Source organism: Suricata suricatta, chromosome 9 (assembly GCF_006229205.1).
Source record: "Suricata suricatta isolate VVHF042 chromosome 9, meerkat_22Aug2017_6uvM2_HiC, whole genome shotgun sequence".
Lineage (NCBI taxonomy): Eukaryota > Metazoa > Chordata > Mammalia > Carnivora > Herpestidae > Suricata > Suricata suricatta.
Genome location: NC_043708.1, coordinates 59,976,561 through 59,992,850, shown reverse-complemented (window position 1 = coordinate 59,992,850; position 16,290 = coordinate 59,976,561). Strand labels below are relative to the sequence as shown.

The 16,290-nt window shown below is 37.3% G+C and overlaps 1 protein-coding gene across 2 annotated transcripts in view; it reads right to left on the bottom strand.

Moving 5' to 3' along the window:
- BAZ1A (bromodomain adjacent to zinc finger domain 1A) overlaps positions 1-16,290 on the bottom strand; it is a 112,658-nt gene that overhangs the window by 35,602 nt on the left and 60,766 nt on the right. For both annotated transcript variants that reach the window (XM_029950567.1, XM_029950566.1), the window contains 7 exons: positions 12,289-12,376; positions 7,763-7,897; positions 6,676-6,775; positions 5,644-5,810; positions 2,470-2,565; positions 1,460-1,598; positions 3-149 (listed from right to left, as the gene is read on the bottom strand). In XM_029950567.1, coding sequence (XP_029806427.1) covers positions 3-149; positions 1,460-1,598; positions 2,470-2,565; positions 5,644-5,810; positions 6,676-6,775; positions 7,763-7,897; positions 12,289-12,376 — 872 coding nt within the window. The remainder of the gene's footprint in view (positions 1-2; positions 150-1,459; positions 1,599-2,469; positions 2,566-5,643; positions 5,811-6,675; positions 6,776-7,762; positions 7,898-12,288; positions 12,377-16,290) is intronic.

The following is a 16,290-nucleotide window of genomic DNA, read 5'->3' as shown; positions in this document are numbered from 1 at the left end:
ACCTTTGGTGTCAGCATCTGTTATTTGCTCTTTGGCTACTTCCTCTTCTTCTTCAGCTATCGCCTGGAAGATGGCAGTCAGGAAGAAAAAAAGCAATTCACATAGTGGGCCTTCACTGTCATTTCCTACAAGAGCTTCCTCTAATACTTCTGTGAATAAAATGTTTAAAATGAATTTAAAGTTCTGTTCATGCACTGAAAAAACAACTCCATTGGAACAATAAACATTTTAAGCAACAACAGCCTGTGTAATTATTTTTTAAGCGTCCATTTATCAAAGTAGAGTAATATCCAAGGTATAGTCAAGAAACACTTTATAATAATTACAATAAAATACAATAAAATCATTAAGCCCAAATCACTATATTTAAGAAAGTTAAATTAGCCTCAGCAGATCAATATGATATTTCACCTTAAGTTTAAATTTCAGGTGCAAATTAAGGTACATATTAAAAATTATAATTTTATTCTAATTTGAATATCAATGCAAAGATTTGTTATTGTTGCACTGCTGTTCTCAGGAGCTATGTGGGACATTACTCCTGTTTACCAAATAACGCAGAGGAGAGGTAATCATTATTAGTAGGTATAATCCTTAATTTTAAATTTTAAAATCTAAATTTTTTTTGTGATCCTAATGTTGTATTGAAGTCACAATTGTTTCTTATCTCATGTATCTTACCTAATGCAGTATTGTTTAGACCTTTTTGATCTGTAATACACATGATGCATACCTCACCCAGCTTATAAAGAGGAAGTGAGTGTGAAGGCTCTCTTGAAGAATAAACTCTTCTTAAAGTAAAAGTGGCATTATAATTCTGTCTTTGAGGGTCTTTAATTAAAAAAAAATTATTTTCCCATTTGACAATTAAAAACCCAAAATGGGATCGAAAGCCCACCCCAAATCAATGTAGTTCTTATGTTTATACAAAGTAAAAGTAGAGAGTCAATACAGAATCACAAATTAAAGGTAGGCATAACTTATCTCTAAATACGGCTGATGTCAATTCCTTCCTACCTTATACTTACATAAACTATGATAACCTCAAGAAGAGGAGTCTATTCCTTCACTCTCTTGACTCCCAGCAGGCCTGACCAATGGAATATGAAAGAAGTAAGGCTTGCCAGTACCAGGCCTAGCCCTTAAGAAGGCTGGCAGTTTCTGTTCTCTTCCTGGAGTCCCTACATAACAAGTGTAGGCTCCTCTGATGGAGTGAGATGCCACATGGAGGAGCACTGAGGCACCAGGCATGTGTGTGAACATCCAATCAAGGCATATCTTGAACATCCAGCCAGGTAAGCCTTCAGATGACTCCAGTCACTTTCTATAACTACCTGAGAGACTCCAAGAAAGGGCTGGACAGCTAGGTCCAGTGACTCCACAGAACTTTGAGAGATAATAATTTATAATTTTAAGCCACTAATTTTAGGGTGAACTATAACACAGCAATTGCACTTGCCTAGGGTTACTCCCTCAGGAAACTCATCTTGAAGATCAAAAAGTTCCCCAAAAGCATTAAGAAACTCCAGAACCATCAGAGCATCACCAAAGATTTCAGGAGGTAGTCTAGTCTTCACTGGAGTTGGTTCTGGAAGTTCCTGAAAGATCAAACAAGTATATAACTATTTGAGGTAACTACAGAAAATTATAAAATATAGATATATATTCTTTACCTAATAAGATTTATTTCATGTTGAGATATTTCATCTCAACCCTAGAAGTTTATCACAATCACTTTTGGAACTTAAAAAAAATTTTTTTTAAAAGTCTATTTATTTTTGAGAAAGACAGAGACAGTGTGAGTGGGGAAGGGGCAGAGAGAGAATGCCAAACAGGCTCCATGCTGTCAGCACAGAGCCTGATGTGGGGCTCGAACCCATGAAACTGAGAGATCATGACCCGAGCCAAAACCAAGGGTCGGATGCTCAACTGACTGAGCCACCCACGCACCCCGGAACTTTAAAAAATTATGAATATCTTGGCCTTATTCCAGCTTTAGTAAATCAGAGTCACTAGGGACTTTTTTCTTGATCAAACTAAGAACAAATTTAGGCTAAAGTATATTTCTCACTATATTTTCTAGTTAAGAGGAACTTTTAACCTAGATTCTGAGATCAAGGCATTAGCTGTGCCAATATTATCTTCAATGCAGGACTTCCTTAGGATATGGAATAGAATTAATCCACTGTCTACTGAACTTAGAAATGGTTCCTTATAAACTGAGATGTATGGTAATACTGAATTGTCAAGGATCATACAAATGATCAATTAAGTCTGCAGAATAAGAATCATTATCAAAGTTTGTTACAAAATACTAATAATGCGGTTGTGGAACTCTAAATGTAGCATTTGTTTAATTGGCTATTCCTCTTAAATATTAAGAAGCCATTTTGAAAGAAGAATTTCAACAGCAAAGTCACATAGGGCATTTAGAGCATGGGTGTGAAACATCACCTAACATACTTATACCTTAAGATCATCACATTCCATATCTTCTCTAGGTTTACTCCACTGTTTTAAGTATTCCATATATTTTCGTTTTTCTTCACGTAATTTTTCTCTTTCCTAAAACAAAAGGTTCATAAGGTTTAAGAACTTTATAAAGCAGCATCATTATCACCTGGGAACTTATAAGAGTAACAAATATTTGGGATCTATCCCATACCTACTGAACAAGGAATTCTGTGGTCGGGACCAGGAGTTGATGTTTGTTTTTAAAATTTTTTAATGTTTATTCATTTTTGAGAGAGACAGACAGAGCACAAGTGGGGGAGGGGCAGAGAGAGAGAGAGGGAGACACAGAATCTGAAGCAGGCTCCAGGCTCTGAGCTCTTAGCACAGAGCTTGACATGGGGCTCGAACTCATGAACCATGGGATCATGATCTGAGCCAAAGTCAGATGCTCAATGGACTGAGCCACCCAGGCACCCCAGCAGTTGATGTTTTAAGTCTTTCTGGTGATTTTGATGCATGCTCAAGGGTTAGAACAACTGATCAAAACAACACCTGTCAACACAACTGCTATAAAGATATAAAAATGTTTCACACATAGTAGCTCCTTGACAAATATTAATTCAATATGACTCTGCCTAAAGTAGCTCTCCTATTTCAAATCAATTAAATCCTGACCAAGTAAAGTAATAAATTATTTATTTTTTTTAGTAATAAATTATTAAGAGTACCTAAAATAAAGCCTCCGTCTATATTTGTAATATAGTTGTTATTTTCAAGATTCATTTAAACCTAATAGCCTAGGGATACACAGAGCAACCAGAAAGTAAAAGCAATTATCAGCACTCAGTTGGGGGACTTCTTTTTCTTTTATTCCAGGCCATTTCTCTTGCTAACTTGGTCTTTTGATACCTTAACTTCTTGGTTCTGGTATTTGAAACTGCAAGGTAAACAATGACCCTAAAAAGCCACCATTGGAGCAAAGTATTTATTACATTATATATTTTCCAATAAATGTTTAAAATATGTTAATATTATTCTCTTCCTTTGAATTTAGGACCACTGAAGGTAACAGATGTTCACTTACCAAAATTTCAACATAAACCGACTAGAGATAGTTACAGAACTATTAATTGTGCTATAAGTAGTATGCTGTACTAAGTCTTCCACTGCCCGCCCCTGATAATTCTTGTAGGATGTAATAAGACAGGTATTCTCATTCATTGTTGCTAAGAATGTAAATAAGCACATGTTTAGCAAACAAATACTCCTATATGTTTATATAGAAAGTTTTAAAAATGTTCTTACCCTTTGACCTATTATCCTACTTCTATAAATTTATCCAGGGACATAATCCAAAAATTGGAAAGACTTTTATTCATAAACTTGAACAGGGTATCACTGTTTATGAGCAAAAATTATAAAGCACTTACCTGTATCTATTTGATTAACTGTTACACAGTCAGTAAAAATTCCACCTTACTTAACAACATGAGGGAATGCTTACAACATTTTTTAAAATATATTTTTAAAATTTTTATTTATTTTGAGGGGGAGAGAAAGTACATACGTGTGTGTGTATACATGAGCAAGAGACAGGTACATAGGGAGAGAGAAAAGAATCCCAAGCAGGCTCCAGGCCGTCAGTGCAGAGCCCAACATAGGACTTGATCTGATGACCCAAGAGATCATGACTGGAGCCAAAAATCAAGAGTTGGACACTTAAGACTGAGCTACCCAGGAGCCCTATAATAATGTTAAACAAACATAAATACAAAATTATAAATGCAGCATCTCTTTTTTGAAATGCCCCAAATAAAGATTAGAAATAAGTTAATCAAAGTGTTAGAGAGAAAAAAAAAGCTATCTCAGGGCGCCTGGGTGGCTCAGTGAGGTGTCTGACTTTAGCTCAGGTTATGATCTTGTAGCTTGTAATTTCCAGCCATGCACTGTTTCAGATTTTGTGTCTCACTCTGTGTTTCTGCCCTCCCCTACTTGTGTTCTATCTCCCTCAAAAAAATAAAAAAAAATGCTACCTCTAAACATTACCATTTAAATTATAAGTAGTTTTCTTCTAAATTGTTTTTTATAAGTGCAGTTGCTTTTTTTTTTTTAATTGTTTTTAAATTTATTATTTAGATAGAGTGTGAGTAGGAGAGGGGCAGAGAGAGGGAGGGAGACAGAATCTGAAGCAGGCTCTGAGCTGTCAGAACAGAGCCTGATAGCCCAACGTGGGGCTTGAACTCATAAACCTTAAGATCATAACCTGAGCCAAAGTCCGATGCTTAACTGAGCCACCTAGGCACCACTTTCTAAATTTTCTGGAGTGTACATGTATTAGATACTTCCATCCCCATCTTAACCAATGGCCTATTTGAAACAGTTCAAGAAACAACAGGCAATTTAATTGAGCACAGTGTGTAACAGGATCATTTAGGGCTACTTGTGAATATCCCAGAAAACCAATGACACTGATTGACTCTGGAGGAAACCAGCTACGGAATTCTATAGGGAGTATCTACTAAAGATTACAACATTTGCTGAACAATCTATTTTTACAGATATTTTATTTTTTAAAGAGAATAGGAACACTCTAATAATTCTTGTTATTTGCAGATTTTATTGTGTTTTATTCTTCTTTGTTTTGAAAAAGAGCATGGGAGAGGGCAAAAGAGGGAGGGAGGGAGGGAGGGAGGGGGAGAGAGAGAGAGACAGACAGAGAGAGAGAGAGAGGGAGAATAAATGAGAATCTTACGTAGGCTCCAGGCTCAGTGCGGAGTTGACACAGGGCTTGATCCCACAACTCTGGGATCATGACCTGAGCTGAAATCAAGAGCTGGACACTTAACTGATGGAGCCACCCTGGGGCCTTGATTTTACTGTATTTTTTCTAATTACAATTTTCACTTTTGCAAGTTTTATGCATATCATCTTCCCTAAATTAGGAAGTCTAAATAATGAACAAAATCAACTTTAAAACCGTACTTAAAGGGTTTTAGGGTATAAAGGCATGTATTTATGTGTTGAACCTTAAATAGCTAAATTTTCCAGAGCAAAAGAGAGATAAACCAACAAGTGTTTATTAGCAACTCTATGAACAAGTAGAAATGTGAATCAAAGGGTAAAAGCATTTGAAAGTTAACTATGAATTTAAATATGTGTAGAGAGCATAGCAAATATAGTGATGAATACCTTTTCTCTTTCAATTTTAAGTCTCTCTTTTTCTTCTTTCTTCTTCAGTCTTTCTTCTTCAACAATTTTCTTCAATTCTTCCTTCTTTTTCTCTTTATCTTCCTTTTCCTTTTTCTTTGCTTCTAGGGCATCTGCTTTTTCTCTTTTTAATTTAGCCTTTTCAAAAGCTGTGGAGAAGGTCAAACTTAGAACTGTTCACAGACAGAAAACAACACATTTTTTAATGTAACAAAAGAATTCCTGAAATATTTATGGTTAAATGAGATCAGTAGACTCAAAGGAGTTGGAAACTGCTGGAGGGAGCCAGCAGGTGATGAAAATGGGAAAGCAAGTTGGCTGTGTTTAAGACAAACTACTGAACTGGGACAAACAAACCTGCTATTTCAAAGCCCTGCTATTCAAAGTGTGGTCTTAAGACCAGGAGTGAAGTATCAACTTTTTAGAAAAGCAGAATCTCTTCTCCCACCCAGACCTACTAATTCAGAATCTTCATTTTATTTTATTTATTTATTTTACTTTTACTTATTTTTGAGAGACACAGAGTTGAGCAGGGGAGGGTCGGAGAGAGAGGGAGACGCAGAATCCAAAGCAGGCTCCAGGCTCTGAGCTGTCAGCACAGACCCTGATGTGGGGCTTGAACCCAGAACTGTGAGAGCATGACTTGAGCCGAAGTTGGCCGCTTAACCGACTGAGCCACCCCAGGGCCCCTGGAATCTTCATTTTAATAAGATTCCCAAGTGATTCATATGTACAGTCACGCACGGAAAGCACTATTTCATAAAGCTGTGTGAACCAAACAGCCCCAAACAGCGTGTAAGCCATAGAAACTCCAATTTGTGCTTACTCTAAGCACTAGCTCGGTTTAGTAGTAAATATGCTATACCTTGAAATATTGTTTTAAGAGATGAACACAGAATTTATTCATCATAAAACCCAAAAGTAACAGAAATATGCCATTTTAGAAATACACCCCACCAAGCACAGAGAAATATTCTTTCCTGTACAGTTTTTGGAGCGAATGTTAAAACTCACCAAGTGATTTCATTTCTTCTTGTTTCAAAAGTTTGTCTCTTTCTTTAGTAGCTTTGTTTGTGTAACCTGCAATAGTCTGTTTATTAGCAACATTGTCCTCCTAGAAAAACAAATGGAGAGACTAGTTATAGAACACCACAGTTTTCACAGAGAGGTGGTCTGCCTTGTTCTTACAATAATAATAAAAATTTTAAAAGTTCTCATCAGGGGTGCCTGGGTGGCTCAGTCGGTTAAGCATCAACTTTGGCTCAGGTCATGATCTCACAGTTTGTGGGTTCAAGCCCCGCATCAGGCTCCGTGCTGACAGCTAGCTCAGAGCCTGGAGCCTGCTTCAGATTCTGTATTTCTCTTCTCTCTGACTCTCCCCTGCTGGCACTATCTCTGTCTGTCTCTCAAAAATAAATAAAACATAAAAGCTCTCATCAATTATACTTTCCTTAAACTACAGTGAGGTTTTATTCTAAGCCTAACCAAATTTTTAATAACTTCAATCACAGTAACATACACAATATGAGGTTAGTTCTATAGTTCTACAAATTAGTACAAAAACCTCCCAGGGAAAACAACTGGTAATCTATCAGGAGAGTCTTAAATATATGCATTAAAAAAACAAAAACATTTCCTAAGGTACCTTTTAAACTAAATGGTGTAGACATCAAATATGAAAGAAGTGCATGTCAAAAATATTCTTGTGGTCAATGTTAAATAATATCAAAAGGTTTTATTTTTATGGTACTTCTTGTGAGAATAATGGTCTGTAATCTGTTTAGTGTGATATTTTTATTATTTCATAGTTTTTAAATGTTCTTTATGTTTCAATTCCATAATTTATTCCTATATTTCAGTAACTGCTTATTTGCTTGCTTCTTTGGCATAAAATCCCTGTAGCATTGAAGCTATGTCTAATTCACACTTAAGACTTCGATAGGCCCTGCTGCTAAGTAGTGTTCAATGTACAGTAATACACTGTATGTGAAGGAATCTGTTCCTTCCTAAAGCTGAAGGGTGAGGGGAGCCAAATACTGCTCTTGATTATGAATAGTTTTATTACGAGCTACAACGTAGTTTTTATCCATTCTCTACTTACCTGGCTAATAGATACTCGTTTAGGAGGTCTCCCTCTTCTTCTGTTAGCAGGACTGAAGATAAATGTGGGTGGATCATCAGGAAAGAAATAAGAAAAATCTTGTTCTGCTATTTTATATGTTGAAAGAGATGATGCCTTCATAAAAAAACATATAGGGTACAATAATAACACCATTAGGAAACCATTTACAGATGTGCTCTAAAATATCATATATGACTGCTGTTAAAGACCAGGTCAAAAACATAAGAATGTTTAAATAGTTTCTTAAATTATAAAACTACTTCAAAATTACATTTATACAATAATCTTTTTCAGTCTGCTTTGTTTTGATTTATTTTGTATGGAATTTAATGTGCAAATAAAAAATCCAATTATTTAACTTAAAAGTCCACTGTGCTTGGGCTGGCTCAGTCAGTGAAGCATGTGCTCTTCATTTTGGAGTTCTGAGTTTGAGGCCCACTTTGTGTTAGAGATTACATAAAAAGAAATTTAAAAAGAAATCCACTGTATCAACCCAATAAATTTTTCTGAACCATTTCTTAATTGCTGTACATTTTAGATTCCCCCCCAATTCGGGGTGATAACTTAAAGATTTTTTTAACATTTTTTTCTTAATGTTTTATTTATTTTTGATACAGAGAGAGACAGAGCATGAGAGGGGGAGGGGCAGAGAGAGAAGGAGACACAGAACCGGAAGCAGGCTCCAGGCTCTGAGCTAGCTGTCAGCACAGAGCCTGATGGGGGGCTCGAACCCACGAACGTGAGATCTGACTTGAGCCGAAGTCGGAGGCTTAACCGACAGAGCCACCCAGGCACCCCAGATTTTTTTTTAAAGTAGACTTTATGTATCCGATTTTAAGGAATTTTTTTAATGTTATATTTATTTTTGAGACAGAGAGAGACAGAGCATAAGCGGGGAGGGGCAGAGAGAGAGGGAGACATAGATTCAGAAGCAGGCTCTAGGCGCTGAGCTGTCAGCACAGAGCCTCATGCGGGGCTCAAACCTACTAATGTGAAATCATGACCTGAGCCGAAGTTGGAAGCTTAACTGACTGAGCCACCCAGGCGCCCCTGTATCCAATTTTAAAGTTGATGTGGCAGACAGCAGAAATGCTGACAAATTCTTATCAACTTTCAATTCAGAATTTAAATTCAGAGAAGTCAAACTCATTAAAATAACTTCCTTAACATTTATTCATTTTTGAGATAGACTGTGACTGCAGTAAGGGCAGAGAGGGAGACACCAAATCTGAAGAAAGCTCCAGGCTCAGAGTTGTCAGCACAGTGCTGGATGTTGGGCTCGAACTGACTTGAACTGTGAGATCACGACCTGAGCCAAAGTCAAATGCTTAACCACCTGAGGCACCCAGGTGCCCCAAAGTGAAACTTATTTTTTCCAGAAGTGGTATGATTTTAGGATAACTCCTAAATCCAAAAAATTTCAGAACCTGTTCACCTCTCACATCCAACTCTAACCTTTTTATTTTTGATTAGTAATTCTGAAGATTACTTTTGGTCTAAGAGCCAAGATCATAATTCTTTCTTTCTCTCAAAGAAAACATGCTACTTATAGAAATATCTTTCAGAAAATATATAAGAAAATGATACAAAAATTTAGATTATTAACTAAACGGAAACATTTCAACTGCAGATTAAATTTTCTATGTAGTAATTGTAATCTTAGTAGCTAGAACATAGCTTTTAACACTTAAAATTCAATCAGTTCTGGCCACCATAATAAATCAAGACTCTATTAAGATTCTATATTAAAGTCTATTAAGATGGTTGTTGACTATCTCATATAAATAACACCTGAATATACACATGCCCGTATGTATAAAGACATGAGTGGTTTCTTCTCAAATACATATGCTCAAAAAAAGTCAAAATAGGCTTTAATACATTAATTGCCAATGTTCCTTATTCATATATGCATAATACACAATAAACTAATACATCTTTGTATTCTCTTAGTACTCCTTTTTAAAATTTTTTATTAATTTTTGAGAGACAGAGAGATAGCATGAGCAGGGTCAGAGAGAGAGAGAGGGAGATACAGAATCCGCAGCAGGCTCCAGGCTCTGAGCTAGCTGTCAGCACAGAGCCCAATGCGGGGCTCGAACCCATGAACCGTGAGATCATGAACTGAGCCAAAGCCGGCCGCTTAACCAACCGAGCCACCAAGGCACCCCTCTTTTGGAACTCCTAACAGCAGACTACATTCACCACATCGAGTATTAAACAGTTGTCTTTGTCTTTGGAGGGGTGTGTGTTCGTGTGCATATGTGCTTGCACTGTGTATTCAAGTACACTAGAAAGCCCATTAACAATCCTTTGTTGTACTCTAAGAGAAAACTGTTTACTGTCACTTAAATTTTCATTTATTAAAATTTTTCTTAATGTTTATTTTGATAGAGAGAGCGAGAGAGAAAGCACAAGCGGGGCAGGGGCAGAAAAAAGGAGAGAGAGAATCCCAAGCAGGCTCTGCACCACCATCAGCGTAGAGTCCAATATGGGGATCGAACTCATGAACAATGAGATCATGACCTGAGCCGAGATCAAGAGTTGGACGCTTAACTGACTGAGCCACCCAGGCCCTCCTAATTTTCATGTATTTATTAAGTTGAACTTCTGTTCATATTTATTGACTATTTTCCTTGGTGAAAAACCGCTGATATTCTCTACCGTTTTTTTCCAATTGGGTTGTTTCTGTTTGTTGATATTAAGTGATTTTTGTAAATTAGGGAAACTGGTCAACTTGCTATTTATGATACACCTACTACAATTAACTCTTCACATACTGGCTGATTGCCTACTGGTGCTAGGTACTGTTCTAGTCCCTTCTCCTAAGTATTTGATTCATTAGGTTTTTGGAAGCATCCTTTTACCATGGCTACCTGTGGTTTTCAATGCTATATAAATTGAGCACAATTTTAAGCACTTTCCTCTTATCAAGACAAACACATAAATATGCTCACATTAAAAAAATATTTTTCAGATGATTCTATCTGATATTTACAAGTTTTTATTTCATCCACTGTGAGTTTTGATCATGCCTATTTGTCTATTTTTCTACTGGGGTACTTAATGTTTTTCTAATTGATTTGAGCTCCTCATTGTATTAACTGAAAGTATTTTTCTTTTAGCATTTTGCCCTGGAAATCTATTATGTTTTTATTTACTTATATTTTTAAAGTTTATTTATTTATTTTGAGACAGAGAGAGAGTGCAAGCGACGGATAAGTAGAGAGAGGGCGAGAGAGCGAGCATCCCAAGCAGGCTCCACACCATCCATATAGAATCTAATGCCAGCCTTGCTCTCATGAACTGTGAGATCATGACCTGAGTCAAAATCAAGAGTCAGATGCTTAACTGACTGAACCACCCAGGTGCACCTCATGTTTTTAAACCTAAATAAGTTTATATCTCAAATCAATCTTATCCTTGGTATTTCTTTCCTCTTGCTCTTTCAAAGTACTTTAGTAGGCATAACATTAAGAATTGTTTCATTTCATTTCCTTTTTATTCTCCCTTTGGGTTAGATCTAACTTTGTTTTTCCAAAGTTAACCAAGTGTCCCAGTTTTATTGTTAACTAATCTGTCTTGGTCTCTAGGGATCTGAAATGCTATTTGTCACATAGAATTAATTCATATATCCCTTTTAAAAATTTCTTTCCTTTTGATATAACATATATATTATGAATTACACAAATCTTAATCATATGGTAGCTGATTTTTGACATGTGTATACATCTCTCTACCCATTTCACTGTCTTTTACTCAGTATTTCTCCCAATATAAGTTTTTTTCAGTTAAAAAATTAATCTTTGTTTTACCATTTAACTTTATTATACAATGTGAGGTTTTTAAACTTGATTTCCCCCTCTCAGTGGTTATGAATGAAATATAATCCATCTGCTTAGTACTGGTCTCTGATGTTCTTTTATTATATGTATTATTTTCCTATCCAGTAGGATCTGTTCTTTCAACTTGTTTTTGTAAGCCAGAACCACACTTATAAAAATATAGTTGCCCCCTTCCCCTATAACATTTTCTTTTTCTAAGTTTTCTTAGTGCTGTCTTAGTTGATCTTTTTTACAAGGGAGAAAAAAGGGCAGCCCTGAGACACCTAGCAATTCTATCAACTGCAAAACAGTATTTAATCAATAAACTAACAATTGGCTATAGATAAAACGAACTATTTTCAACCAACTTTGAAATAACATTTCTGGAGTGCCTGGGTAACTCAGTTGGCTAAGCATTCAACCTTTGATTTCAACTCATGACATAATCTCTTGGTTGTGGAATCAAGCCTTGCACTGAGCTCTGTGTAGGGTGTGGAGCCTGTTTGGGATTCTTTCTCCCTCTGCCCCTTGCCTCCGCCCTGTGCTCTTTCTAAAAAAATTAAAAATATGTTTTTTAAACATTAAAAAAATAACATTTCCGTGATGTTTTAACTTTATAAATCAACCCATTTATCTCTTCATTTTCTTCCTTTCAACAAATAATTTCATTGCTCTGATTACCTTAATTTTAATGACTCCATCTTGTGGTTCACAGTGTTGCTTCAGAAAAAGCTTTAATTTATCACGAGAAAATAGGTGTTTTCTCCGGCTACAAGGCAAAAAAAAAAGGAGAAAGAGTAAAGTGTTAGTGTCAAAGAATTCAGTTTGAACTCCATAATGTATGTAAATCCATAACTTTCATTTTAAGCCTAGGAAAAGGACATTTCATTTTCCAATGTTATTTATGTAGGAGGTATGAGAAACTTTATACAGAAGCATTTATGTAGAATGTTATAAGATCTATTCAAGTGGATTTATTATAAATGTCAGTTACAAAAATAATATATGCATTTGGTACTGAAGAATCACTTAGAAATCATCTAAACCTCAAGGTAAATATACTAATAGAGAATAAACCAAATTTTATAAAATTGGATGATCATTCCTCCAAATATAACCATTAAAATTCTTTAAAAAGTTAAAGGCATGGGCGTTTGGGTGGCTCAGTGGGTTAAGCGTCCGGCTTCGGCTCAGGTCATGATCTGACAGTTTATGGATCTGAGCCCTTTGTTGGGCTCTGTGCTGACAGCTCAGAGCCTAGAGCCTGCTTCAGATTCTGTATCTCTCTCTCTCTCTCTGACCCTCCCCTGCTTGTGCGCTCTGTCTCTGCCTCTCAAAAATAAATGAAAAACATAAAAAAAAAAGTTAAATGCAGTAGACTACCTGATATCACATAATACTAAGTGAATCAACATTCAAATGGATATTTTGAACATTCTTGAACATACGTTTTTATTTTTTTTTAAAGTTTATTCATGTTTTGAGAGAGAAGGCAGGGGCTGAGAGAGAGGGAGAGAGAGAATCCCAAGCAGGCTAAATACTGTCAGCACAGAACCCAATGTGGGGCTCGAACCCATTAACCATGAGACCATGACCTGAGCAGCAGCCAGATGCTTAAAGACTGAGCCACCCTGATGCCCCTCTTGAACATAGGTACTATCAAATTCTAAAATATTTGTATTTAAACTTCCTATGGTAGCCAACAAATTCATGGGATTAAGATGAAAGAGAATCAGAAATAAGATTCTAAAAACAGGGGTACCTGGGTGGCTCCATTGGTCATGATCTCAAGGTTGTGAGGATGAAGCCCAGCGTAGTAAAGCCTGTTTGAGACTCTCTCCCTCCCCCACGGTACCTCCCTGGCTCACACATGCATACTTGTACTCTCTCAAAAAGATTCCAAAAATATGCTATTTTTGATTCTCCCTTGGCCCCACGTTGAAAAACAACCACAAACATAACACCACCAAAACCAAAACAAAACAAAACCCCCACCAAACACTCAAGTATTTCTGGAAAAGTTCTGGAAGGAAAGTCAATTTTTTTAATGTTTATTTTTTATTTTTGATAGAGAAAGAGAGAGGCACAGAGAGTGGGAAAGAGAGGAAATTCTTTGGTTTTTAATGAGTTTTTTGAATTTAAAGAAATTTTTTTAAATTTTATTTTTGAGAGACTGAGAGAGACAGAGGGTGAGCAGGGGAGGGGCAGAGGGAGAGGGAGACAGAATCTAAAGCAGGCTTCCAGGCTCTGAGCTGTTAGCACAGAGCCTGATGCAGGGCTCTAACCCATGAACTGTAAGATTATGACCTGAGTTGAAGTCAGTCGCTCAATCAACTGAGCCACTTAGGTGCCCCGACAGAGGAAATTCTAAAAAGGCTCCTCACAGAGCCTGACGAGGGGCTTGAACTCAAGATCGAGGCAATCATGACCTGAGCCAAAGTCAGATGCTCAGTTAAAAAATCTTTTAATTGAATTCAATGTATTCCTTTCAAGAAAAAGTTAAACTAAAAGCCTCTGTGAGGAGGAGGGACAAGATGGCGGAGAAGTAGGGAGCTCTAATTTTTGACCACAGACACCTTTCAAACTGAGAAGGACTGAAGCCAGAATACTCTGATCTGCAAGAGTCAGAAGAAAACACACAGAGACAACATAGAAGATAGTCTCATAGGTGCCTGAGTGAGTGTGAACTGGGGAAATAAAAACAGGCTGGGGCCAGAACCGCAGAGGGGAGGGAGCCCCTCCCCAGTGCAGAACCAGGGAGAACACACAGAGCCGTGGAGAGATGAGGGGAAGAGAAAGAGAGACTGAAAATACTCAGCTGTCTCTAGAGAAGAAAAAACCTCCGCCCAGGTGGAGAGGGTTACTATCATCCCATATGTAACTGCTCAGCACAGGGAGAGAAATCTGTCCCATTTAGCTAGCTATTTTCCTTGGGGCAGCTTGCCAATTCCAGGCAGTGTCAGGAGAAACTGCTCCCCTACTCAGTCCTGGCTAGGAAGCTGCCCTCCACAGGAGTACCTCTCATCTCGGGCGGTAGCATTAAAGTATGTGGACTAGGATTTGGAAATGAGCTTGGAAAATACAACCTGGCCTGCCCATGGCACAGGAAGATTGGATTGAAAGGAGTGGCTTGCAATGCTTGATTTGACAAGGGTTTGGGGCACCGCCATTCTTCTCCCGACAACCACAAAGGTGAAGCCTCAGAGAGCCCACCCCTGAGACCTACCTACACCAAACCATGCCCATCCATGCTGGAGAGCTGCCCTTTTTTTTCTTCTTTTCTACTCCCCCACTCGGGAGTCAGGGAAAGACCAACATTGATGCACTGCTGTGATTAGATCAATTCTTGCCATCCAGATATATTTTCCCTTATCTCATTCTTATCTCTCCCCTCCTTTTAGCTGTCCTTTGTCTTTTATTGTTTCTGTCTTCCTTTATCTTTTCTTTTCTTTTCTTTCTTTCCCCTTTTGGTTTGCTTGTTTGTTTGATTTGTCTGTGCATTTGTGTGCTTTTGTTCTCTGTGTGTTTGTCTGTCTGTTTCACTTTTCATGGCTACCTCAAGAAACAAGCCAAAGTATGCATGGTGGAGAGTCCCAAATATCACTGAGTAGAGAAATAAAGTAACCAAAGGCACAACTGGAGAAACAGAGAGACAACATTAAAAGAACACTTCCTGAAGGAACAGGACCTGGACAGTCAATGAGCCTCCTTTAATAGAGCAATACTCACAGGAGCACAGTGCATAACCAGCTTTTAAAACTGACAAGAGACAGAAAGCTAGCCAAAATATAAGATGAAAGAACTCTCCTCTAAAGAAATTCCAGGAAGAAGTCACAGCCACAGAACTGTTCAAAACAGATATAAGCAACATTACTGAGCAAGAATTTAGAACAATCATTATAAAATTAATCATTGGGCTTGAAAAATGGATAGAGGTCATCAGAGAAGCTACTGATATAAGGACTGGGGCCTTCAAAATAGCTGTGATGAGTTAAAAAATGCTATAAATGAAGTGCATAATTAAATGGAGGCAGCCACTGGGTGGATTGAAGAGGCAGAGAGGAGAATAGGTGAATTAGAAGACACAGTTCTAGCAAAAGAGGAAGCGAGAAAAAGAGAAAGAAATTAATCCAGGAGCACGAAAGGAGAATTCGAGACCTAAGTGATACAATCAAATGGAACAATATCCGTATCATAGGAATCCCAGAAGAAAAAGAAAGAGAAAAAGGTACTGAAGGGGTGCTTGATCAAATTATAGCCAAGAACTTCCCCAATCTGAGGAAGGAAATAGCTACTGAAATCCAAGAGGCACAGAGAACTCCCTCAGATGTAACTTGAATCGACCTTCAGCATGACATATCATAGTGAAACTGGCAACATATAAGGATAAAGAGAATTCTGAAAGCAGCTAGGGATAAAAGGGTCCTAACATACAAATGGAAACCTATCAGAGGGATTACAGACATATCTACTGAAACTTAGCAGGCCAGAAAGGAATGGCAGGAAAACTTCAATGTGATGAACAGAAAAAATATGCAGCCAAGAATCCTTTATCCAGCAAGCATGTCATTCAAAATAGAAGGGGAGATAAAGGTTTTCCCAAATAAACAAAGATTGAGAGAATTTATCACCACCAATCCAGCCCTACAAGAAATCCTAAGAGGGACTCTGTAAGGGAAATGT